Below are 25,343 nucleotides of genomic sequence, written 5' to 3'. Positions count from 1 at the left end.
GGGATACATTATTTACTATATTACTACAAAAACCATACTGGGGCAACCCTGTTATAGTGGGCCCAGGAACACAGCATAAATAGTATTGAATTGAATTTATAATAGGGCAAGAATGTGGCTTTGAGGTACAACTCCCAGCACTCTCAGGGAGAGTCCTATGTCATACAGATAACAGGGCCTCGCAGTTTTCCTAAATATTTATTAACTTCCCTCACATATTGCAAAAGCCAAATACCAATAGTTAAATACAAAGCTTAGGGTGGTTATATGTACATTAACAAAGAATTTTAGCTGATTTTCCTGCACTGCATTACTGCGTGTGTATTTGCCTGCTTATAGAATAGAAGTTGCTCTGTGTCAATATACATACACGTAGCGACTTTAGTCAATGCCCTTCCATAGAATAGTGAAGAGTGAGGCCCCGTTGAAAGCGCGTTGTAGCTAAAGCCCACACTGCTGGCGGAGAGAGCAGCACACGGGTTAAGTCTCACCTGGCTGCTGGCTACTCACGCAGCGCTCAGGCTCCTCCCTTTGTGCTCTGATGGATTTCCTAGCTGAGCTGCAGCTTTGAAGCCTGCGGGCGGTAGGACCCGGTGGTCATCTGGAGGCAGGGTGTAAGAGGCACAGAGGGAAACCCATAGACAGCGGCTGGAGAAAGGAAGAGAAGGCAGGAGGGAGGATCGCTTTGGGCAGGGGAGGAAGAGCCATTGCTCACTGTGTGCAGGGGAGGAAGAGACAGAGACGGGCACACACACAGCTGATGCACAGGAGAATGATCCGAGGCTGAAGACTGCAGAGCCGAGGCAGTTATCCTGCAAGCGGCAGCAGTACCCACATCCCAGGGTGGCAGCAAGGTGACAGCAGCAGCAGCAGCAGCAGCAGCACTACTCTCCTGCCAACCATCAGCAGCAGCCGGTTCCTCCCATCCCTCCATGCAATCAATGGGCTGAATCTGCAGCAGCAGCAACACTACAAGCAAAAGCAGCCTTATCCTTCCCCACCTCCTCCTCCCACCCTCTCCCCCTCTGTGTCTGCTCTCCTCTCCTCCCTTCTTTCCTCTCCCTTCCCTCTCCTGCTCCCCTCGGTGATGGTGAGGCTTCAGCTGGCTGTAATCCACCGCTAGGCCCCAAGCCCCCCTCCCAACTCGGTGGCTGCCCTCCTCTTCCAGACTCAGCTCAGTAATACCTCTTGCATCCATGTAAGTCAAACCGCCCGGCACTTCCATTTCCTAACCTTTGTCTTCCACCCTCTGCCAGCACCCACGCCCTTTTTTTTTTTTCTTCTTCCATTTATTGGTATAATCCTTTAACCCTTTAGGTGTCAGAAAGCCTCCCCCTATCGATCATTGCGCAATGCACCAGGGGGGCCTTATGTCACTGACAGGGTTAAAGCAGGACAGTACCTAATACCCTGAGAGGCATGGGGGTGTTGGTCAGTGTTACAGCCCTGTCAGGGCCTGGCGTTGTTTAGTGCTCTGCAGGAGGGGTAGCGGTAAGAGAGCAGCATGCAAACTGCAGCTGATGCAAATGCGCCAAAAATCAATCACATCCCAGTAGTCTTGCTACACAAACTGCCTGCAGGGCAATGCTGTCGCCTTCAGTGCAACCCAGGATGTGTATAATGTTCCTGTTGTGTAGATGTGTGTATGTTTGTTCATAAACAGTGTTAATTTCCAGGGAAGGGCTGTGGCTGGAACTATGGCTGCTCTGCAGGGGGGCTGGCAGCATTGCTTTTTAAAAAGATGGCAGGAAAACATGTATGTATATATATTTATATAAAGATGGTAGAAATGTGCTGCATTTGCTTCTTATCCAGTCTATATACTCAGTTGTCCAACATGTGGCCCTCTGGCTGTCATAAGATGGCAACTCTCTGACATCCACCGCAGCGGAAGGCTGTCATAGGCTGCTGGGAGTTGTAATTCACTGACAGCAAGCAATGCTACAGGTCGGACACCCTGGTGAAATCTAGTAATATCCCCCTTGGGCTGTAACAAAAGCTATCCTATTGCACTAGCATTTCTTTTGCTTACATCTCTGAACAAGATAGTGTTTTACTTCTAGACTGTTGTGTTATGTATGTAGTCTGTTACTTGCTGAAACTGATGTGCTCTTTGTGTGTCCCCCCACCAAACGTGCCCACTTCCTGTGTACATGCTCTAATGTGTATGGGTGTGCTGGCTGAGTTTGACACTTCCTCGCTCTGGCCTGAGCAATCAAGTACTGTGGATTACTGTTGCTATCCAGACTTCGAGGAATATAGCAGTATTGTGAAATTTGTTTACCTGAAAAATATATATATATGTGTTCAGTTAAAAGTAGGTTGCAGTAAGCATGTGGTTGGCATTTGGCAAGTTCCCCACAGTAACTTAGCACAACAATTAACCCAGTCGTTATTGTGATGTTTTTCTTAGGCAATGTATTTTCCAGTAATGTTTCTCGGGGTTTATGCGCACATTAATTTCCAGCTGAATAAGTAATAAGATGTTCGCTCATGGTTTAGCTAGATTAGTATTGCAGGTACAGAAATCCTGTAAAATCAAGAAACAACTAGATTATTTGCATCAAAAAACAGTTTGGTTGTGTCACAAGTCCAATGCTGTGTGTCACCTTTATGTAGTGCGCTAAATTAAAAAAAACAAAAACAAAAAATTTCATGACATGTCCTTTCTATGTGCAGTCATCTGGATTTTATTCAGTGTCTGCTATTGCAACAATGTAAAAAAAAAAAAAAGAGTATAGGTTAATAAACTGGGCCCCGATTAACTTTTGCTACTATTTTTTATAAAAAAAATTAAATAAAAAAAAATTGTAGTTCATTGTTCTTCTAGTGATCAGTGAATGAAAAACCAAACTGCTGATTTGATGCTGGTTTGGGAGACCAAACTCTCTTGAATGCAGGAAGCAACTAAAAACATGATCATGCTGCTGGGCTAAATAGGAGCCGGTGCAACTGACCTGCATTATTTATAAGCATCCTGCATTTAAAGGTAATACCTTCTCTCCTTACTCTTAACTAAGCAGAATATACAGTAGGTAACTTGTATGCTAAAGCCAATGTTTGACTGTAAACTTATCTGTGCATTTGTATAGTGTAACCTTTCATTCTACCTATAATATGTATTTGGCTTTGATTTTATATTGTATTCCACTTTGGTTCAGGTATATTTCTCTGAGCATGCACATATACAGAAGTTAGATCACAAATATATTTAAAGAACATATAAAAATAGTTTTTTGAAGTTTATTAGAAATGTTTATGCTATATTGTTGTAGGATAGTGTTGGGCATAAGGATAAATTAATTCAGAAAAAAACTTTGTATGACATGTCTCCCAAGTATATATCCTTGAGGTTTGACGCCTATTCGTAAATAATCTTAGGTTCAACTGCACTGCATTATTGTAGGGAAAGCAACAGTAGGCAGTGCTTGGAAAATGCAGAAAACAAACAAAATAAATCTGAAAATATAACTAAATCAGCATTTCAACTCCTGTACAGAGTCTGTGGCAAAACCTCAGTGTAGGAAGCAGAATATTGGTTTGTTATGACTTTTGTGTCAAGTACTTGTGACTTTGGGCAAGTCACTTAATCTTCACTTTCAGGCAGGTACTTATTATGTCTAAATAATCTGTGTACAGATCTATAGTGTATAGTTAGTAGTACTAGTTAGAATAACTATAATTCCTGTGTTTTAGACTTTAGTAAGTGCTGCCATCACAATGTTTTTTTTTAATAATCTTATCTAATTTTTTTAACAAGCTTAAATGTTGCTATTCAGCAATCCAGTTATCTTTTACTGTACTTAGTATATAGAACTATTTTAAAAGCTATGCCATAGTTGAAACATGCTTTTGCAACCCAAGTACATTCATCCTATTGGTCCTGTGTCTTCTGCTGTCAGGCTATATTACAGCAGTAATCCTTGAGTAGATTATAGACAGAGGTGCACTCTCTTCCTAGAATCCTCACTGTCTGAAATGTTGTTATTTATAGTACAGTAAGAGCATGGGGGATGTACCTGAAGAAGGTGCTACCAGCCCCTTAAAATAGGGACCATATGATACCCTTATTGCACCAAGAAATTTCATTTTACTGTCTCTGCTTAAGTTTAGCTTTCTCATTCCAACCTCTCTCCAAATGTGTGTAGGGGTTGTAATCACTTTTTTTATTCTGTGACTGTTTATATTGATAGAAAGGATTTTGCCTAGAGATTTGTACTTGTCTCTATATATTTGATATGTATCTGAGTAAGGAATGTCACTCTGTTCTTTGTCAAAAAGTTGAGTCTTTCCCATTTGACTCCAGGAAAACTGTATCTTTCAGTGAATGAACTTTAATGAAAATTTGTATCTTTCTTGTTATGGTTTCTGAGCAATTAATTGGTAAACTGCACCTTCTAAACCTGAGATTAGCCTGATTTTACTGAGCCAGAATAGCTATGTAGCATTTGCTTGTTTTCAGAATTCATGATTGATCTGTGTAATGTTCCTTTAACACTGTTAAAACTGTCAGCTTGTAGATCTGTGACATTTGTGACCTGAGGCTCTTTTTACAATGTTTGCTCTGTCTTGAAACTTGACAATATAGAGTTTTTATTTACAGAGTGAAGTGTTAAAAGGATCAGGAAATGCACAAATTCATTCACTTACAAAATGTGAGAATAGCTTTTTAAAAATTTGCACAAATTAATGTTTTTTGTTTGTTTTTAATTTGCTGTTACAGTGTTTTCAGGCTTACCCTAGTAACACCCCACTGTGTTACATTTTAGGTTGTATGGAGCAAAAAGGCAAAGCATTAAAAAAAAACCCCCAAAAAACACAAAAATGCAAAGATCAATCGCAAAAGCAGCTTAAAGTAATTAAGTATACAAGATAATAAAAGTGCTCAGAAACAAAACCACGGACCAAGATATATAAAAAAAACAAACAAAAAAACAATTAGGATGTTCTGTTACATAAGCCTTGTAGGCATTTAGTCCAGCTGTGCATTTAAAACTGACAAACTGCATGACAGCGATGTCAAACAAGTGAAGATTTCAAAGAAATACAACAGTTATGTTCCAAATATTTCAAATCTTACACGGCTTTGTACGTACTTTCCCCTCTGTGGAATGCAATAGAACGAAAGCGTTCTTTAGTCAGAATGAAAATTAAATGTATTCTGCATTAATGACAGCAATGTGCCTGTTCAGGCATCAAACTGAACTTTCTGTGCATTTGATCAGGTTTCATTTTCAGAGATTTTCTTGTAATATTTCAAACTGTAATTGTTAAGTGGCTCAGAAAACTTTTTCCAGTACTAGTTCATTCATTTTTTTTCTCCCTGAGGCTAAAAAACTGAAAGTAGTCAAGTGAGGAATGACTAATAGGGGAAGAATTTATTTGGTCAAAACAGAACGTTATAGATACAGAAATGTGTATTTGTACGTAACGATGGAATTTGCTTTTAAGGGCAATGATTCAGTCCCAGAAGCAGAGTACATTTAGATTGATACTTAAAATAAGTAAGATAGATGGTGCACTGTTTATAAGAACAGGGAATTCCCAGTTGTTGCCTACATTTTTTCAAGAAAACACACGTCCAAAGGGGTGCATGGGGCATGCTTATTACACACAGAAGGACATATCTTTATTGTGGTGCTGTCACATGCCACATTGTTTGTATGGAAATAGGAAGGTCACTCTCTGACATCATATATGTTCAATACTTGTGGTGATTGTGTACATCTGCTGAGAGCAAGTTTTGAAAAGAACAGAATGTGTCTGAAGGATTTAAAAGGTGACTTCCAACTAATTTTTGTATATTTCCTTTGGATTTATCTAATGAAAATATAAAGAGTCCATTTATAATTATCCTTTGTTGCAGATTTAGCTTTGCCTGAGCTTCCATTGTCTCCAGCTCCTTGACCACAAACTTCCTCTTCATTTCCTATAGCCCTCCCACTGTAATTTATACTTAACAAAAAATCAGAAGGGGGTGTGACCAAACAAACAGGGGCATAAATGGTACTTTCCATAGCAGGGCAACTTCAAGTTCTTTCCTAGCCTGTTCACAGAAAGTAAACAAAGCCAGCACTGGTATTATCCTGAACTTGGCATAATCCATCTGAAAAATTAGTGGCAGAAAGCAGAGTATGTAAACAGCTTGCTCACTCTCGTGTATTTAAAAATTCTGTTTATAGCGAGGAGATTTTTACAGATATAACAGAATCAGTGGATGTATAATAAGCAATAATGTGAGTCACCTTTGTAAGATATGAATACTGGGGAAACACTGCCTAGAATTGTGCAGCTTATGAACAAGATCAGAAACTGATGTCTGCAATTCTTAATTTCATTTTTATAAACTGCCCCTACTATACTATATAATGATAAAGTGTCACCTGAAGCATTTGAAACCAGAGGCTGCAGAACACACACAGCCGTTCATGCTGGAAATATGCCACTCTGCCCTTGCCTCTTTTTTTTGAGTTGACCGCATAAATGCAGGCTACAGAGTTTCCGAAGGGGTCGTTCAAGATTGCCTGTTATCTATTTACTATAGGGGTACATCAAATCCCATATTCTGTTTGGAATTGGGCCAAATACAAGTCTTTTATTAGGGTTCAGAATTTAAAGTAACCCACCATATCGGAACCTTCAAGTTCACTTGACTTCATATGATGTCGCAAGGGAAGGTGCTGATTTTTTTATTTTTTTTTGCCATGGGGGTTTTACTGATTTTACTATGAGAATTAGTATCAGGCTTCAGGTTTGGCGTGGTATTCAGCTGAATCCTATGTGGAAGATTCAATATTTGGCCAAATCCGAGAAAAGTGTATTTGTCACATCTCAGTTGCAGTTGCAGGGTTCTGTTTTTAAACTCCATTGCAGCTGCTTGTAATTTACCAGATGCTTGTTAGTGCATGCATCGGCTAGCTACAATGGCTTGTGTATTGATGTCACCTGTAAACAAGATTAAAGAGGCAGTTTACAATGCAAATAATGATTTTTTTTTTCAGTGGCTTTCTGTATTTTGCTGTTATTCTAAAATTGTTAACTGGTAACTGGCAGTGCCTTAAAATCTACATTCCCAGATTTGTCTTTCATATGTACAATGCTGTTAGCTTGAGTAGTAAGATCAAAGCAGGCCATGGACCTTCTAAACCAACCATTTTTACCCATGAGCCACACTCAAAAAAGAGTTGCGAAGCAACAATCGAATGAAAGAATGTACCTAGGGGTATATTTGGTAGGACTGGCAGCCTACAGGAAGTTCTGTTTGGCAGTACACCTGTTTTATTATTCCAAAACTTGCCTCCAAGCCAGGAATTCAAAAATAAGCACCTGCTTTGAGGCCACTGGGAGCAACATCCAAGTGGCAGGTGACCAACGTGTTGCGCGTGAGCCAGTGGTTGGGGATCACTGCCTTAGATAGTTTTTTAGGGAAAAAAGTGATTACTATATAATTCTTAACAGAGAGGTGGAGACTGAACATAGTGGTGTAACTGCCTATCAGCACACCCTGTGACTGCAGAGGGTGACAGAAAGGTCCCTCATTCCCATAGCAGCTTCCCTTTAACAGCGCTGTCCATTTGCTTATGGGCACAGAAGGGAAAAGGAAAGCAAACTTTTTTTTTTTCTTTTTACTGGGGGCCCAGAAAAGTGAACTTGCACTGCTAGAAGTCACCTTTCCATTCACATCTTTGGCAGTTGCCTGCAAACAAAGGTGTATTTGCCTGTCTGATGATTGCTGCATGAAACAATGGACCACCACATTTCCATGCCGCACCACCTTCAAAACAGTTTATTTCCTTGTGTGGCAAATTGTTCCATATATAATCTGCTAAGTGCATACCTATATACAATGAACATAAAACTGCATGTGGTGTTCTTTTCTCTGAGGGGAAGTAATTCTTCATTTCATTATGCACTTTCTGGTCAGGAAGCAGTAAACACTATGGCAAGAACCTGCTGGCAAGAACTAAAAACAGCCTCTCTAGCATCATATACATTCATATCTGACTGTAAGCTCTGGATTACTCGTAACTGGATTCTGGTGGCATTCCAAGGACTTACTTTGACCCACAGCAAATCACACACACATTCAGAAATTCCCTGTCAGTCAACCCACACTGGGCCCCTTGCAGTGCAAGACTATACACACGAGTCCCTTATATTTTTAATATGGTCCAGTTCATGATAATAGCAACCAAAACCCTGTTGAAACTCTCCTTTTATTAAATTACCAATTACATGGAGCTGGTGTATGGTCTTCGTAGTACTGTCGGGGAGTAAATAATCCACGATTTTGGCCCTTGGTGTGTGTGGCATGTGACATCACTGATATTCTCAGAATGGGGCTTTGGTCACTTACACCTATGCTCTGACATACCCAGAAAGCTGCATGAGATCTGCTAGAAGGGGCATGTGACAGCGCAGGAAGACCAATGTGTGAACTCGCCACTGGCTTTATGATACATCTACCATGGAGTTTTTTCTGCCTAAAGGGTTTGTTCACCTATAAATTAACCTTTAGTATGACATAAATATTTTGAAACTGTTTGCAATTGGTTTAAATTTTTTGTGTATTTCAGATATTTAGCTTTTTGTTCAGCAGCTCTCCAGTTTGGAATTTCAGCAGCTGTCTGGTTGCTAGTGTCTTATTTACCATAGCAACCAAACAGAGGTTTAAATGAGAGACTAGAATACAAATAGGAGAGGGACTGAATAGAAAGATAAAGAATAAGAAGTAACAATAAAATTGTAGCCTCACAGAGCAATCTTTTTTTTGGCTTAGAGGCTCAGTGACCCCTGTTTGAAAGCTGGAAAGATGTAGAAAAGAGAGGTTAATAATGTAAAATCTATAAAAAAAAAAATAAGTAATGAAGACCTGTTGCAAAGTTACTAGGAATAGGACATTCTATATACAAATATCCCTTGTCGCGGGCAACTAATCTCCCCGATATGCCATCCCACCGGCTAGAATGTAAATCGCCAGTGGGATGGCATACGTGGTTTCCTATCGAGGCAACTTCGGCGATTTCGGCAAATCACCGCACCACGTATGCCACCCCACCGACGATTTACATTCTAGCTGGTGGGATGGCATTTTGGGGAGATTAGTAGTGGACGACTAATCTCCCCTTCTGCCACGGCCCTTAATTGCACAGCTTGTATGCATGGTACAGATATTGGACCTGTTATCCAGAATGCTCGGGACCTGGGGCTTTCCAGATAAGGGATCTTTCCATAATTTGGATCTCCATACCTTAAAGGAACAGTAACGCCAAAAAATGAAAGTGTATAAAAGTAATAACAATATAATGTACTGTTGCCCTGCATTGCTACAACTGGTGTGTTTGCCTCAGAAAGACTACTATAGTTTATATAAGTTAGCTGCTGTGTAGCCATGGGGGCAGCCATTCAAAGGAGAAAAGGCACAGGTTACTTAGCAGATAACAGATAAACCCCCATTATATGGGGCTTATCTACTAGTTATCTGCTATGTAACCTGTGCCTTTTCTCCTTTTTTCCAGCTTGAATGGCTGCCCCCATGGCTACACAGCAGCTTATTTATATAGTAGCTTTTCTGCTGATGATGTTACTGTTCCTTTAAGGGCTCTGGTACACGGGGAGATTAGTCGCCCGCGGCAAAACTCCCTGCTCGCGGGCGACTAATCTCCCCGTGTACCAGAGCCCTTAGTCTGCTAAAAAAGCATTTAAACATGAAACAAACCCAATAGGATTGTTTTGCCTCCAATAAGGATTAATTTTATCTTAGTTAGGATCAAGTGCCGTCTTATTATTACAGAGCAAAATGTTATCATTAAAAAAAAATTATAATTATTTGCTTATAATGGAGTCTATGGGAGATAGCCTTTCTGTAATTTGGAACTTTCTGGATAATGGGTTTCCAGATAACGGATCCCATACCTGTACAATAAAAGTGTCTTTTGCTTATATTTTGACAGTTGCTCTCCTTGTATACCTGTTGCGTACTGCAGCATCTTAAAGCTTATTGTTGCATTATTATTGCATTGTCTATCATTATTTTTGGAACAAAGTTAGCCCTGTGTCCAGTCCCTTTCTGACCAAATCATAGACTGACACATTTCCAAGCAAAAAGCACTTAACCAATAGCATTTGTTTTGTTTTTTGCAACAGAGGTGATTTTGGCTACCTTTTTGCAATAGTTCTGACAATTCTGTATACCTGCTAACTGTCCTATTTTTACTAGGGAAGTTCTGAGTTTTCTGACCCAAGAAGGGGGTGGTACTTGCAGGAGGTGTTGCTACTGATGGTTCCAAGGATAAAATGGGCAGTTAATGTGCAGCATTTGGGTAACTGTGCTTTTGAAGTGTCAGATCTACAGGATACTGAGTGCAGGGTACGGAGTTCTAAAAAATAAAGTACAGAAAGGCACTTTTGATGAACATTTAGCTGAATCAGACCAAACAAAACCATTTGAATTTTAATTTTAATTTATAAGACATATATAAAGTGGCACAGTGTGCTAAGATGCTGTTTAAACGTGTTTTGGAAAATAAAATGTGTATGTGTGTGTATATATATATATATATGAAGAGAAATTTTTGTAACAGTATCCCATTAAAGGACCATATCCAATATGCCATATTTATGAAATTTTGAAAAGGGAAATTTACCACAAATACTAATCATAATAGTCCAAACTCAATTCACTTTAACCAGGTTTTGGAGATTTTTATTTTTCAAAGGACATTGTGGGAAATTGTTTCTTTATCCTTCTAAAATATATATCCCCCCCCAAAGTCATCCTAAGGGTTACTGGCTTTTCAGAATTAGCCAGGTTACCTTCCCAGCAAGAACCCAGGGATGTTCCTACTTGGCATTAACTTACATTTGCCCTATTCTTTGCTAAATTTTTGGATCTGGATTTACAGCTTAAGAATGTTGTTTTTCTTTTTTTGTTTTAGAAATCCTAAAATTTTGCTGCTACAGTTTTAAGTCCACATCTAAGTGAGTGTTGCAGGCAAGTGTACATTGCCGTCATGAATGAAGTAAGCATTGTGAAGGAAGGTTGGCTGCACAAAAGAGGTAAGACTGAAATTCCGCTTTTTCTCTTTATTTCCGTTAAATTTTGTAAAAGCACAGAGTGATATGCGTATCTATAAATTGTTGATTTTTTTCACTAGAAGAGTGGCGTAGGAATGTTTAACCCCTGTCTTATTACTTCTTTTGTTTACTTTGTCTGTGCAATCACTATAACATCAGATAAAAGGATTTGGCACATTGGTGTTGACTGCTGCAAGACCTACCTACCAGACTTAGGCATGCAAGGTGCTTAAAATAAATGTATATAAATATTTTTGTTAAAGTATTTTAAATATATGGAATCTATCTGTTGAAAAGCCAGTGTATGATTAAGCATTTTAGTATTTTTACACTAAATCCATCCCCCATACACATGCTAGCGGCCCATTATTAGGAATTGGGGCAAGTTTTGGGCTGTGCCAGCTGAGCTGCTTTTTACAGTATGTAAACACAACAAAAGTACCTGCAAATGCTAGGCACTCGTATTGATAATGGGGTGTGATCTTCAAAAAGGGATCCAGTTTTCAGCCTAAAAACTAAAGACCTGTTAGTTTGACATTAGTGATCAAAATGTTTGTGGAGTGGGTAATAAGGGATAAAATACTGGAATACATTTCAAACCACATGTGCTGTTGTTGTACGCAGATCTTGCCAAACAAATAATTGCCTTCTATGAAGGGCCAAGCCGGAACCTACACTCTGGGGTGCTAGTAGATGCTATCTATTTAGACTTTGCTAAAGCATTTGGTACATTACCACAAAGAAAGTTACACATTAAATTAAGGAATAATTACGTGTTACATAATATTTGTAATTGGATAGAGAAATGGCTAAAGGATAGACTACAAAGAGTGGTGGTAAATGGAACATATGCAAAGTGTGCCAGTGTTGTTAGTGGAGTACCACAGAGGTCTCTCCTTGGTCATTTTGCTTTTTAACTTGTTTATTAATGACTTAAAGATGGGTATTGTAAGTACTGTCTCTATTTTTGCTGATGATTCTAAATTGTGCAAAAAATGTAAGTTCCGTGCAGAATATTGCTGTTTTTCAAAGAGATTTGACAGTTGAACTTGTTCAGTTTTGAAAAATGTAAGCTTATGCACTTGAGTATAAATATCTTAATGCTAGTTCAGTGAGCTTCCACACTCGCTGGGATATATATATATATATATATATATATATATATATATAATATATATATATATATATATATATCTATATATATATATATATATAATATATATATAATATATATAGAGTCTCAGCAGCTTAACTTTACTAAAACTCTATGGGGTTGACTCACTAAAGTGCGTTAACTCGTAACGCATGGTTTTTTGCGTTAAAATAGACGCACTAATTAAGTACCGATTCATCAACGAATTTTTGCATGCGTTAAGTCGCATATTGCACGCGTTAAATAGTGTGCCACCGCAGTGCGTTAATTTTAACGCATTGCGTTAATTAGCGAATAGAAATAGTATTAACGCATGATTCACAAACACATATGAAGCGTTTAACACGCTAAATATCGCATTAGTCTGTGCAAAGATTAACACCTACTTGGGGTAGACGGTACTTATAGAAAATTGCAGTTCGTGAGCTTTTGGCAACACAACATGGACTTTGCAGTGGGATTTTTTTAAGTATATGTTGGCCCTAGAGTCATGCATCCTCCAGTTTTCAGGGAAATGGCCATTTTCAGAAAAGTAGTTTTACGAACGTAATGGTTTTGTGCGTTCAATTGTGTGTTAAATCGTGCGCTAATATAGCAAGCGGCGAAATATATCACGCACAGCAGGAATTGACGCACGCTCGAAAAAAAAACCGTTCTTTGTGAGTTAAATAACGCAAACAGCATCGTGTCTACATTTTGACGTGTGTCCTTTTAGTGAATCGTGAGTTAAATCGCAAAAAATAAGATGCGATAACATTTTTAGCGCATGCTATAAATAGTGCTCGTTTTAATGCACTTTAGTGAATCAACCCCTATTTGTTTTAAAAAATCTGAATAAACTCATTTTCACGAATGTCTCATATTTACTCAAAAATTTGAACTGGAAAAAGCACTTTGACTTGTTGCACATTAGTCGGGACTTTTTAATAGTGTCGCACAATAGCCAGCGTTGCAAATCTAAAAACCTCTTACAATTCAAAGCAAATAAAGATCTTCCAGGAAAGGGAAGGGACATTTGCCATTGACTTTTACATGATATTTACAAGTTTTAGATGGAATATTTTTGGATTCTGAATTGTCGCAGTTTTGTCGCTTAGTAAATCTCGGAAAGGTTGCAACTTTTAGCACTAAAAATCAGACAGTTGGTAAATGGCCTTAATGTACTTTAATAATTTGAAGAGTACTTTTATAATGTCCGTTTTACTTTAAGGCATTGGGATATTGGGCCTGTTCTTAAAGCCAACAACCCTTTGCCACTTTGAAGGAGCACCCTGAGCAGTCCTTACTGATACTGCAAGTTTCTCCAGAGCAGGCCTGCTCTTATAAGCCTTTGGGTATCATTCATGGTTGTGATGTACTGCCATTCCTGGGTGCAGGGTATTGCCGTACAAGTTGTTATTAAATAAGAACTGAATCCTAATTAGCATCAATTAGCATATGCTAATTAGCACCCGGAAAGGGTTAAATGGTCAGGTGAAAATAATTTCACAGTGCGCTGCGATCCTTATTACCATATGTTAATTAGGATTTGGCTCGGGATTCTCCTGACCCCTTCAGAGTGGGTTCAGGGGTTTGGCCAGACCCAAAAAAGTGGGTTTGGTGCATCCCTAATAAATACACTGGAATATGTCTTCCAACCAATTAAAGTATAACTAAGCCTTTTTATTTTAAAATCTCTAAAATGGTCAAAAAAACTGCCTGCTGCGCATGTAGACCTTGCTCTGACTTTTTGTTTTGGCACTAGGGCCAAATGATCGCATTAGCATGATATAACCAACCCAAGGTGGGCATACCGGGGGAAAGATTTGAGAGTGACTCTTAACGTTTATGGTCACCTTTATAACGAATATCAGACTCAGTGTAGGGACAGAGATATATCATTTACAGACCTGTTTACAGCCATCTTAGGGATTTTAAAATAAAAGGTTTACTTATTCTTTAAGGTCCCTGTTAGTTAGAAATTCATGCAAAGCACTGTGTAACTTTCTGGCTCTATATTTAAATATATTGGTGAAAATCATAATGAAACATCTTATATTTTCCCTTGAATGAATACCTGAAGCTTGGTCATTGGAACAGCAATTTGATTGGTTTTTCCATGCACTGTTATTGAATATTTAAGAAATAACTCCAAATTATTTTCTATATTGTTAGTTAAGCAAAATAAATTTTACTTAGGATTTAATAATATAAATCTTGTTTCCTTCCGTCTTGGAATTACTCAATCAAAGCAAGCAGGCAGGCACCATTTTGTGGACACTGTTATTAAGGCAAGCTTTGTATCATGCCAAAATCTTGTTTATGTGCCAGAATAGGGGACCAGATTCCTATGCATTGGCTACACAATTAGATGATGAGGAGGGAGGGGGAAAATGAGATGTGCAGTGACATCTAGGTAGTGCTGAACGGAAAGCTAAAGTTATTGTCTGCCCTGCCTCTATGCCCAAGGCATAGGGGCGGGGCAAGCAATATATGATTGACAGCTGGAATTTTTTAATGCCTTTACAATGGGTTTGGATGTGTTAATATAAAAATTAATTTGAGTTTCATGTTTAATTTGAAAAGGACTTTTATTATACAACTTTTTATGTCTGGGTGACAGGTCCTCTTTAAGTAATGTCCGCTTAAAATGTATGCATGTTCTCTGTACTGTACGAATTTGAAGAATTTATAACTAGACCAAGAGTTATCTACCCAATGCTGCTCTGCAAAAATAAAAGACTATGATACTCCCTGAGCATTCTGTTAGCTGACATAGTTAAGACCAGACTATTAAGGAAGTAGAGAAAGAGGACTCATCGGTGTGTGCAGTGTCGTATAGCCCTCACTTATACCCAGTGGTGCCCTTCTGTAACTAATGGACTCACATGTAGAGCAGCTTCAGCTTTTTTTGCACCATATGACATTAGGCTAAGACTGGAGCAACAGTAGCTGACTGTCTATTTTAGATGCCACTACCGTGCTTATGTGAATGAGGACCTTATGGTCACATAACTAATCCCTGACTTGTAATCTCTTTGTAATTATCAGTAGGGGATACATTATGCACTCTCCCTCTCTTTACTGAATGTGCAAATAATATTACAAGAACTTATTTGCATGTTTTTTCTTATAACTATTCCCTCCATCTGCAAAATAGATTTAATGACAACAAGAAGACAAGATTTATTGCCGGGCCGTTATTATGACTCTGTTAAGTGTACTTTATCACAAGTGCTTTTGAGAAACACTAATGGATTCTACCATAAGGCTTCCTTTAGGCAATTAACAGTGTAAATTTTGCTCGGCAGGGGAAAAAAAAATACCAAACATCCTACACATTCATTTTCATTAGGGGAACACTAATGTAAAATAATATATACTACTATAAATAGCATTATTGTGGGGAAGCGCAGCAGACCTTAAGATATTATATGGTGCCAGTGTTGTACTGGTGGCCCACAAATTGTGCATCTGTCAGCATTGCTCAATCAGTTCTTTGATGGACAAACTGCAGCCCCTTCAGATTCTGTGGACCTACAGCTTCAAGTCCCCCCGAAGCCTTTGGCCTAGTGACAGATCCATGGATGGAAGTTTGGAAAACATGCACTGTTAGTATGTAACAAGGTGTGTTGTGTGAGTCAGAGAGCTACCTAGACCAGTTTAAAAGACAGTTGTACATATACTATTGCCTATTGAAATCATTTCCTTATTGTGTTGGATTTAGTACCTTTACTTGGCAATATAAAATCTGTGTGTGTATGCAGTTCAATGTAACCATTTTCATCTAGTGACTAGAAGTGAGTTAATCTCATGCATGGGTAGAAATATGTATATGTGTATTCTGTAGTGTGTAAACAGGAAGTTACAGCTTCCCTATTTCATACCAGCCCCCAAACATCAAGGTCGTCTAGCTGCCAGCACACTTTATTTCATTTGTTTGACGCAGCTTCCATGGTTGCAATGTTACGTTATTTTATTTGCTATTATTTTTATAACCCACCTACTTTCTGAAGCTTTTATAGTGATGAGTGCAGACAAATTCTAATTTAGGTTAAGTCCATCATGCTCATTTTGTAATGTACCCGCAGCCTGCCTTTGGCTGCATGGCTTGCCATTACCATAGGTGACTGACTGCTTTTTGAATGGTGAACTTTTAAAAAAGGAACACAGGCCTCTTTATGAACATAGGTTAAAATTGCACAAGTTGCAGTTGCTATCCGCAACCAATCTTATGGGAGAATAGCACAGCTTGTACAACCTTTTATAACTTTACTAGGTATCCACCTATTCAGTTAGATTTTCACTTCTAATGAATATATTAACCTCCAGCGATTAAACTTCTCTTTCATTACATCTAGAAATGGACGTATTTTAAAATATGGCATATAATATTGTTGAATATCCCTGGTCTATTAGCAGCACTTGGGGTAGCATCCAGCCTCCTATGTCCCTAAGTGCAGTGTGTATGTATGTATGTATGTGTGCGTGTATATATATGTATATGCATATGTGTGTATATCTATATCTTTGAGAAAGGCTGCAGCGGCAGCCGAAACGTTAGATGTTATTTTGTAATAAAATACTTTGATGTTGCTTAAGACCTGTGAGTGCGGTACCTTCGATTTTTGCTATATATATAATGTATAAATAATATAGTTGTAATGTTGGAAATATTGCTGATGGACGTTAGCAAGGCAGCAGGAAGAACAGGAGTGTTGCCTGGGTTCTCCAGAGAGAAAGGAAGTTGTTTAACCCTTTCACTGCTGAAGAGGCTACTTTAAAGAGAGAGAGGCACCATGCACACTTTGGAGCTGCAAAACAATAGTGTGGCCTGATTTATGCTCTGTTATGGGATATTGTATTTTTCTGGATTTTGTCCTTGAGCTTTAGGTTTGTGTTTTTAATTCTTTCTGTAGTCTACCTGTGAAAAGAGGTCATTGATTTTAGCTCTTCCCCTTTTGGTTATATCACTCAATGCAAAGTTTCCAACTTGTTTACATGGAATAGCAGGGACTGTTGGACAGGGCGTGCTTGATAGTGCTCAGTGCATTCCGATAAGCCAAGTAGATCTTACACTGTGCACTCACATTTTCCATTAATATGCTGCTATATAACTAATACTTGCACAAAGGATGCACGCTACCTATTCAATTAGGTAAAGATAGCTATATCCAGTAGGAAAAGGCAAAATACCATGATGATCGGCAAAAAAGGAATAGAGTCAGAATGTATGTGGATTTACTTGAGTATGTGTTTGACTATAACACTGCACATGTTTATTGGTGTAAATTACTTTATGAAAGTTAGATGCCTTCTAGCCATCTACCTTTCTAGGAGTAAATTTCTTTTTATGAGTGTAAGAAGACACAGAAGTGGATATGGGGGGTAAAGGATTCCAACTTATGCAGAGCACTAGCCAGCTCCAGAAATGTCACTGAATCTTCAGTGGCATATACAGGTATAGAGTTTCAAATTATGTGAAAGCCATCTCCCATAGAGTCCATTTTAATTAAATAATTCAGATGTTTAAAATGATTTCCTTTTTCTTAAATAATGAAATAGATGGTACCTTGTACTTAAAGGTAACTAAGCTGCATGAACCCATATTGGTGGTAAACAATCCTATTGGGTTTATTTAATATTAAAGTGTTTTTTCGGTAGACTTAAAGAATGGTGATCCAAATTATGGAAAGATCCCTTATCTGGAAAATGCCAGGTCCCAAGCATTCGAGAGAACAGGTCCCATACCTGCACATATTTACTATTTCACAAGACTGTAGGTAATTAACTAAAAATGTTCTCTTCATATTACACAGATGTTTTATCATGTCCAAGGGATTTTCTCCAGAAAACAATGATTTCTATTGAAGGGGATAATGTGACCTCAAAGATCTGCCCTAGAATGCTGTAGGTTGCCCCAATATCGTTAACTGGTCTCCCCTAGGGGTTCCTGGTTTACTCAGAGCACTGCTCTCCTCCATAGGTTCTGCAGGAGTCATGTAAATGTATGTGTAGTAGTGCACACTGCAGTTACAGAAAGTATCACATGGGCAACATGGTAATCTAATGTTGGTATTCTAAAGCCTTTCCAGTTCATTTCATTCACTTCAGCATTTATAACCAAGTCCCTCCATTTGTTTGATTTGGGGGAGCTTCTTTTTTACTAGCATGTTTTTGTAATTGACGTGTTGCTTTAATTCTCTGTATAATTCAAACACTTTGGCTTGAGGCCCTGGATGATCATGGGGTTATTGGAATTAGAACGGATTTCTAGGTAATGTGGTACAAATGTTTATTACTTAGGGGCCTATTCATTAAAGTACAAATCACGAAATACGATTCTTTTTGTTTCAATCTGAAAATTTCGTAACTTTCGTTGCTGTTGCGACAAATACGATTTTGTTGCAAAAATTGTCGCAAAGCACGAAAAATACGATTTTGTCGCACGAATTGTTGCAAAGTATGAAAAATTCGCAAAAAATATGCACAGTTAGAAAACTTAGAAAAAATAGGAATTTTTTGCATTCGGAAACAATCGTACTATGATAAATGTGCCCCTTAGTTTGAAACTGCCATTTAAAGCCCAATAACCTGCTTAAAGAAACCTTCAACCTTTAGGGCTCTGGCACACGGGGAGATTAGTCGCTCGCGACAAATCTCCCTTGTCATGGGCGACTAATCTCCCCGAACTACCATCCCACCGGCGAAAATGTAAGTCGCCAGTGGGATGGCACACGCTGCGCAGGCGATTTCGGCAAAGCGCAAAGTTGCCTCGCGAGGCATTTTCGGCGATTTGCCGAAATCACCTGCGCAGCGTGTGCCACAGAGCTACTGGTATCAGCTACTTGGGGCTACTAAAATAGACAATGCTGATCATTGAACACCTTGCAGAACATACGTAGATTCTGTTTTCCTACTGCACCAACCACACCACTACTTCTCCTCAATGTGTCTGATTTCCACCTCCAAAAATGCACTGCGCCTGACATCCGCTCAGAACAAGAAAAACATAATGCAATGAAGTTAACAGGCAGGTTCACAAGCCCTAAGGACCAATTTAGTAAGTCGGAATGGTTCAGAATTAATGTTGTTGTGCCAATCAGCTTCATGTTTTCTGACTTAACAATGTTATGGCCTTTTGCATCACCTTACATTAGTCTAATTGGAAGGAAATGCTGTGATGGTAGGATTGCTTGCAACATGGGACAGATGTTTAGTTTATTTAATCTGTCCACATTTATTAAAGGAAAATGAGTTTCTGCATCGTCTCCTCACCAGCAGCATGTTTTGCTCTTGGTAATAATCCTAAAATGTCTGGTTAGCAAAGTGTCCAGGCTTTGTGCATGAAGCTTTCTCATGTATTTCAATATGTTTGCAATGCCAAATTAGCAAAAAGGGGTTAGGAAAGGACCTTTACCTCCTTCTGACTTGTAATCTGATGGAAATGCTACAGCCGACTTGCAAATGGCCGCTGTGTCCTGTCTGATGCCCTTTGTTTGAGGGAACTGTGTGGCCTGGAGCATGTGCAGAACCATTTAGCCTTAGATCTGACCCATCCATCAGTATGGACTTTGCATATACTGTATGTTTTTTGTTCTGGACAGGGTGCCTTTTCAGTTTATTGCAATGCTTCATCCCCTGTCTCTATTATTATTATTACAAAAAAATACAGTATCTCTTATACAAGCAGTTTAGTATAACTACATGCATACATACATAGTATCCAAAATACAAAATGAGATACCAGTCTTTTTACTATTTAACAATTTATTTTCGCACCAGAATGATTTGTTTCAGCATGGTTAATAACTGTGCAAATCCTTTACCCCTGCATGCAATTAGTACCAGCGAGCAAGGATTCGGACAGGTGATTTTGTTCAGCAGTGAAGCCAAGCAACCCTGATTACTGACCGATTGAAATGAATGCATGTAACTAATGAATTGACAAAGGTATCTTTTTTTGATAAATGTGCCAATTTTTTAACGCAAGTGGCATAACAATAAAGGAAGCAGAACCTCTTTCTAGCACTCAGGTAGAAGGTGGGGAACAGGGATTTATACAGGTGGGGGGGGGGGGGGAAGGGGGCTGAGTATTGTTTGCTACTTGGTGCAAAGTTGTTACACCACTGGTTAACATTTTCCTGTCAGAAAATTAAATTGTTGTTAAAGGACAAGAAAGGTAGAATCGCTGTGATTCTAGTTGATTACTTAAGACCCCAGATGAGCTTGGGTGGTACAGGAATTCTTCACTGGTTTCAGTACTGCGCAAGCTTGGCATCAGTCGAGTATGGCACTGTGCTGCTGGAAAGTACCTGGGTCTGGTGCCTCTCTGTGTGTACATATTTTAGGAGGCAAAGAAGCTTTTTAGCATTCCAGAGCATACAGGGGTCATTTTTCAAATCCTCTGCTGCAAGTGCTAGAGCAGTAAGGAGTGCAAAATCACATCTCTTAGTGTGAGAGTAGTAGTAGAGTGCTTGCATCATATAATTTGCATGTTGTGCTAAATCCAGTGCACATATCAAGGCAAAGTGATTTAGGCACAATACAGCCCTATAATTCACTTATGTACAGGGCCCTGTTCATCCTGCACCAAACTGTGGTACCCCTACATGCTGCCCCTCATAAATAAAGTGCTTCCAAATATAGACAGCCCTGTCAGTAGTGTCAGATTGTTAACCTGGTATTTGAAATGATTAGTGGCAGCCTGTGGCTACCCAACAGTTTGGGCCCCAGTCTAGTATCATTGCTCAGGGCCCCATCTCTTTAACTGTGGCCCTGTATGTCAGTAGAGACTTTTGAGGGAAACTGACAAACTGTAGTTGTGTTGGGAGGGAAGTTTGAGGGAAATTAACACAATATTATGCATACCACCCCCCAGGCCAAAAGAAAAATCATATTTCATTTGTAAAAAAGGAAAAGCACCTACTTCTGGTGTAATATACGATACTTTAGATTTCAATCCACACTGATATTGATGGTTTCCCTTTAAAATTCTGCAAACCAGTGCCCTTGTTTGGCATAGCCAGTATCTACTACTAAAAATATGGGAAATGAATGGAGTCATTAGTCCAGAAGCCACAAACAATGACACCGCATGTTTTTATCTTTCAACATACTGGTCAGAAGCACGGTGGTCAAAAAATCCTAGAAGATTGTACACTTGGCTTCTAAGAAATTGGTTATCATGATCTTCCTCTGACAGTAGCGTTTGTACAGCAGATTATCTCTCTGCAGCTTCTAGTTTTTAGACATTTCCTCGTATTTTGTGGCTTTTTTTGTAAAAGTCGTGACTTCAGCTTTGAAAAACACACTTTGTCCTATTTAAAACAAAAACAATGCACTGCTAACTGCAATGCTAACCAGCCGTAAACATTTCAGGAAAGGAAACTGCACTGTTACACATTGTTTTTTTTAAGAATATCAAAGAATTTAAAAAGAGGGATAAACCACAGGTGGGTATAGGCAGCTTCAGTGTCCTCTTTTAGAAAATAAAGCATACATCCCTATGTGCTGTACCTTTACACATCTCTAATGGCAGATTTGATGGGGCACTTGTACATACACAACTTGAGAAGTCAAAACACATATTGCTGGGCTATTACCATTAGCGTTATCTTTTACAAATACAGAACCAGCACTGCATTGCTACAATGTTATAGGGAGCAACATTTCTCATTTGTCTTTGCATGCCTTTATTTAAGGGAAAAATAAAGGAAAATAAAAATTAAATCTAAGCAAGGAACCAGAAGAGAAGCTGCCTGTGACTGGCTGCAGCGTTTGGCAACACAAGTAGCTGCAATCAAAACACCATGTGTACCGTAGCCCTTAGCCATTTAGTGGAGCTGGCTGTAGCCCAAGAAGGCAGTAGTCATGGCTCTTCTGTGACACAGAAATCTACTAGCTGACTCCAGTCTGATAGCTGCCAGGAACACTGTCAAATGTTTACAAGGGTGACCGTAGCCCATAAACAGGGAATATTTGCTTAAAATGAGTGTCAAAGAGATGCAGGAAATTTTTTCTATTATTGTCTTATCAAATATAATGTTCCATAGTTACCCAATTTTACAAATAGGAAAATATTTGGCCATGCTGCTGTTCTCCTCTCCATAAAGCTACAGATCAGGGAGTGTTATTTCATACCTGTACACATGCCAGACCCATGGGGCATAGCAGTGAACTTGAGGGTCCTGGATGAAGGCAACATTTAAATCCGTTTGCTAATGCTTATTAGCTGTCCTAGAAGTTACTGGATCAGATATAAGTAATACATGTATTGTATTGAACTAAGTTGGGCCTAAAGTATTAATATATTGCAAAAGAGATTCATAGTTATGCTACTGCTAGTTTTCTAAGACTAACGCAACATTACTACTCCTGCCTGTTACGAGACTACAGTGTATTGTGCTTGTAACTGTGCTCGTGGGGAGGATTTCTGCCCAATAAATGCTGCATCTGGAAACCCATTATCCAGAAAGCTCTGAAATATAGGAGAGCCATCACCCATAGACTTTAGTCAAATAATTACATTTTTTAAAAACGTCCTTTTTCTGTGTAATTACAATACAGTACCTTGTACATTTTGTGGAAATACCGGAGTGTCTGCCTGCTTTTTCCCTATTTTTGATTACCTTGGACACAACCCTAACTACTTAATCCTTATTGGAGCCAGAACAATCCTATTAGGTTTATGTAATGTTTAAATACATTTTTAGTTGAATTAAAGTATAGAGATCTAAATTATGGAAAGACTCCTTATCTGGAACACCCCAGATACTGAGCATTATGGATCCATGCCTGTATTGGTGTTTGCATAATACAAAGAAGTGATTTATCAGTGTTCGAGTGTAATTTTTGAGTTGGTCCAGGTGGTTAAATCAAACGAGTTTTCCTTATTAATAAGCAAGCATTACAAATTTGAGTTTATTCGAATTCAGAAACTCAAAAAATTAATAAATAAGCTCAGAATTGTAATGTTAGCCCTAAAGGATTGTGGTAGGTCTTGATTAATAATGGTAGCATCTAATGGGTTTCAGTTTTTCAATGCATTTAATAAGGAAGTAAACAGTAAGTTACTATGGCCTATTTTATTTATTCTTTTGCTAAAAAAAATCCAACAGGAGAACAGAATCCAACATTCACTTTTTAATTTAATTTTCTAAACAGATGTGGGAAACCTGTTATTTAGAATGCTCCAAATTATGTGAGTCCATTTTAAGGAAATAATCCAAATTGTTGAAAATGATTTCCTTTTTTTCTATAATAATACAGTACAGGTATGGGATTCCTTATGCGGAAGCCCGTTATCCAGAAAGTTCAGAATTACGGAAAGGCCATCTCCCATAGACTCCATTATAAGAAAATAATTCTAATTTTTAAAAATGTTTTAAAAATTTCTCTGTAATTATAAAACAGAACCTTGTACTTGATCCCAACTAAGATATACTTACCGTATATACTAGAGTATAAGCCGAGTTTTTGAGCACAAAAAATGTGCTCAAAAAGTAACCCTCGGCTTATACTCTGGTATACCTCCCTCCACTTGTGTCCATCCAGCCGACTCTCGATCTGGCGATGTATCGCGCTCGCGCAACCCCCCCCTTCCCGTGTGTGGATGTGTGTCTGTGTGTCCGCCGCACACGCACTCACCGCAGTCCGAGCGCGACACCTCGCCCAGATTCAGTGCACCTATTGGAATGTTCCCTTCACGAAAACGTGTGCCTGTCGCGCACGCACTCACCGCCATCGACGGGGGGTGGGGGGGGTCCGAGCGCAAAACATTGCCAGATTCAGCACCTACTGGAACGCTCCGTTCACGAAACCGCACTCACCACCGACGATGGGGGGGTGAGTGGGTCCGAGCGAGATACATCACCAGCTCCAGCGCAACTACTGGAACGCTCCCTTCATGAAAGCGCGTAGGGAGTATGGGCTGCTGCGATATAGTCCCAGGCTCAGCAGCAGACATGTTCCCGGCACTACTGGAGGCGCAGCGCCTGTGAGAGGAACACGTGGCTTTAGCTGGGTGAATGGAGACAAAACAATATGAGGCCAAACAGGAAACAGCACGGCCGGGCAGTCTGGCACCTGGGTAACTTTCCATGCCTCCTATCGCGTAGCCAGCCAGCCAAAACACATGCCAGTCTTTATCTCTGTCAGGAGAATGGGGGGGGGGGGGGTGGCGGCAACTATGTGCGCAGCGCTTATAATATCGCCCCCTCCTCCTTACCCGCATACTCAGACGCACACACAGACGCACACGCTGAGGCCATTCATGAATGTGCAAGAAAAAGCCGGAGAAATAGAGAGAGCCTACAGTGCACATCCATCTGCACAACGTAAGTAAGTAATTGGTACAATAACTTGTTATTTACAAAAATTAAATTTGTACTAAGTCCGGCATCATGAATTATTTTGCCCTTGTAACTACTATTGTAGTACTGTGGTGGGACTTGTACATTGGGGTCCAAGTACTTGATAATTAGTATGGCAGCTTCCTTAGTGTTCCCAAACTTGCTTTTGTCTGCTGCTGTAGCATTTTTCTTTCCCTAAAGTTATCTATTTATTTATCTGTTATTTATTTGATTATTGAAACTTAGCAGTAGCGGTTGCATTACCCACCCTAGGCTTATACTCGAGTCAATAAGTTTTTCCAGTTTTCTTAGGTAAAATTAGGTACCTCGGCTTATATTCGGATCGGCTTATACTCGAGTATATACGGTAATTGTTATTGGAGACAAAACAAGCCTATTGGGTTTATTCAATATTTAAATGATTTTTAGCAGACTTAAGTTATGGAGATCCAAATTATGGAAAGATCCCTTATCTGGAATACCCCAGGTCCAGAGCATTCTGTATAACAGGTCCCATACCTGTACCTTGTACTTGATGGTATCTAAGCTGCATGAATCCATATTGGTGGCAAAACAATGCCATTTTTTGGGGTGACTGAAAGCTACAGAATTCCAGATAACAAATCCTATGCCTGTTTATAAAAGAACATAAAATATAGTTGTCTTTGACCCACAAGCACACAAACTACACAATTTATGAACTTGAGAGCCAGTGGGTCCCTTGTATAGCAAGTGAAGGTGAGAGGATATAAGTTGTACTGGCCTGTGCGTCTCTTTTCTCT

The 25,343-nt window shown here is 39.2% G+C and overlaps 1 protein-coding gene across 5 annotated transcripts in view; it reads left to right on the top strand.

Moving 5' to 3' along the window:
- The first annotated feature begins 768 nt into the window (after positions 1–768).
- The window catches only part of akt1 (v-akt murine thymoma viral oncogene homolog 1), an 87,007-nt gene continuing 62,432 nt past the window's right edge, over positions 769–25,343 (top strand). For 2 of the 5 annotated variants that reach the window (XM_002940717.5, XM_004917190.4), the window contains exons 1-2: positions 1,109–1,198; positions 10,938–11,058. In XM_002940717.5, the coding sequence (XP_002940763.1) occupies positions 11,013–11,058 (46 nt within the window). In that variant the 5' untranslated portion in view covers positions 1,109–1,198; positions 10,938–11,012. Of the gene's footprint in view, positions 855–1,108; positions 1,199–1,338; positions 1,492–1,529; positions 1,757–10,937; positions 11,059–25,343 lie in introns of those variants that run through there. The other 3 variants (XM_031890768.1, XM_004917191.4, XM_012969266.3) reach the window with 3 other exon arrangements.

The sequence above is a fragment of the Xenopus tropicalis genome, chromosome 8 (assembly GCF_000004195.4).
Source record: "Xenopus tropicalis strain Nigerian chromosome 8, UCB_Xtro_10.0, whole genome shotgun sequence".
In the NCBI taxonomy this organism is placed as follows: Eukaryota; Metazoa; Chordata; class Amphibia; order Anura; family Pipidae; genus Xenopus; species Xenopus tropicalis.
Note: the sequence above shows the minus strand (reverse complement) of the source record. Positions and strands in the feature narration are given on the sequence as shown.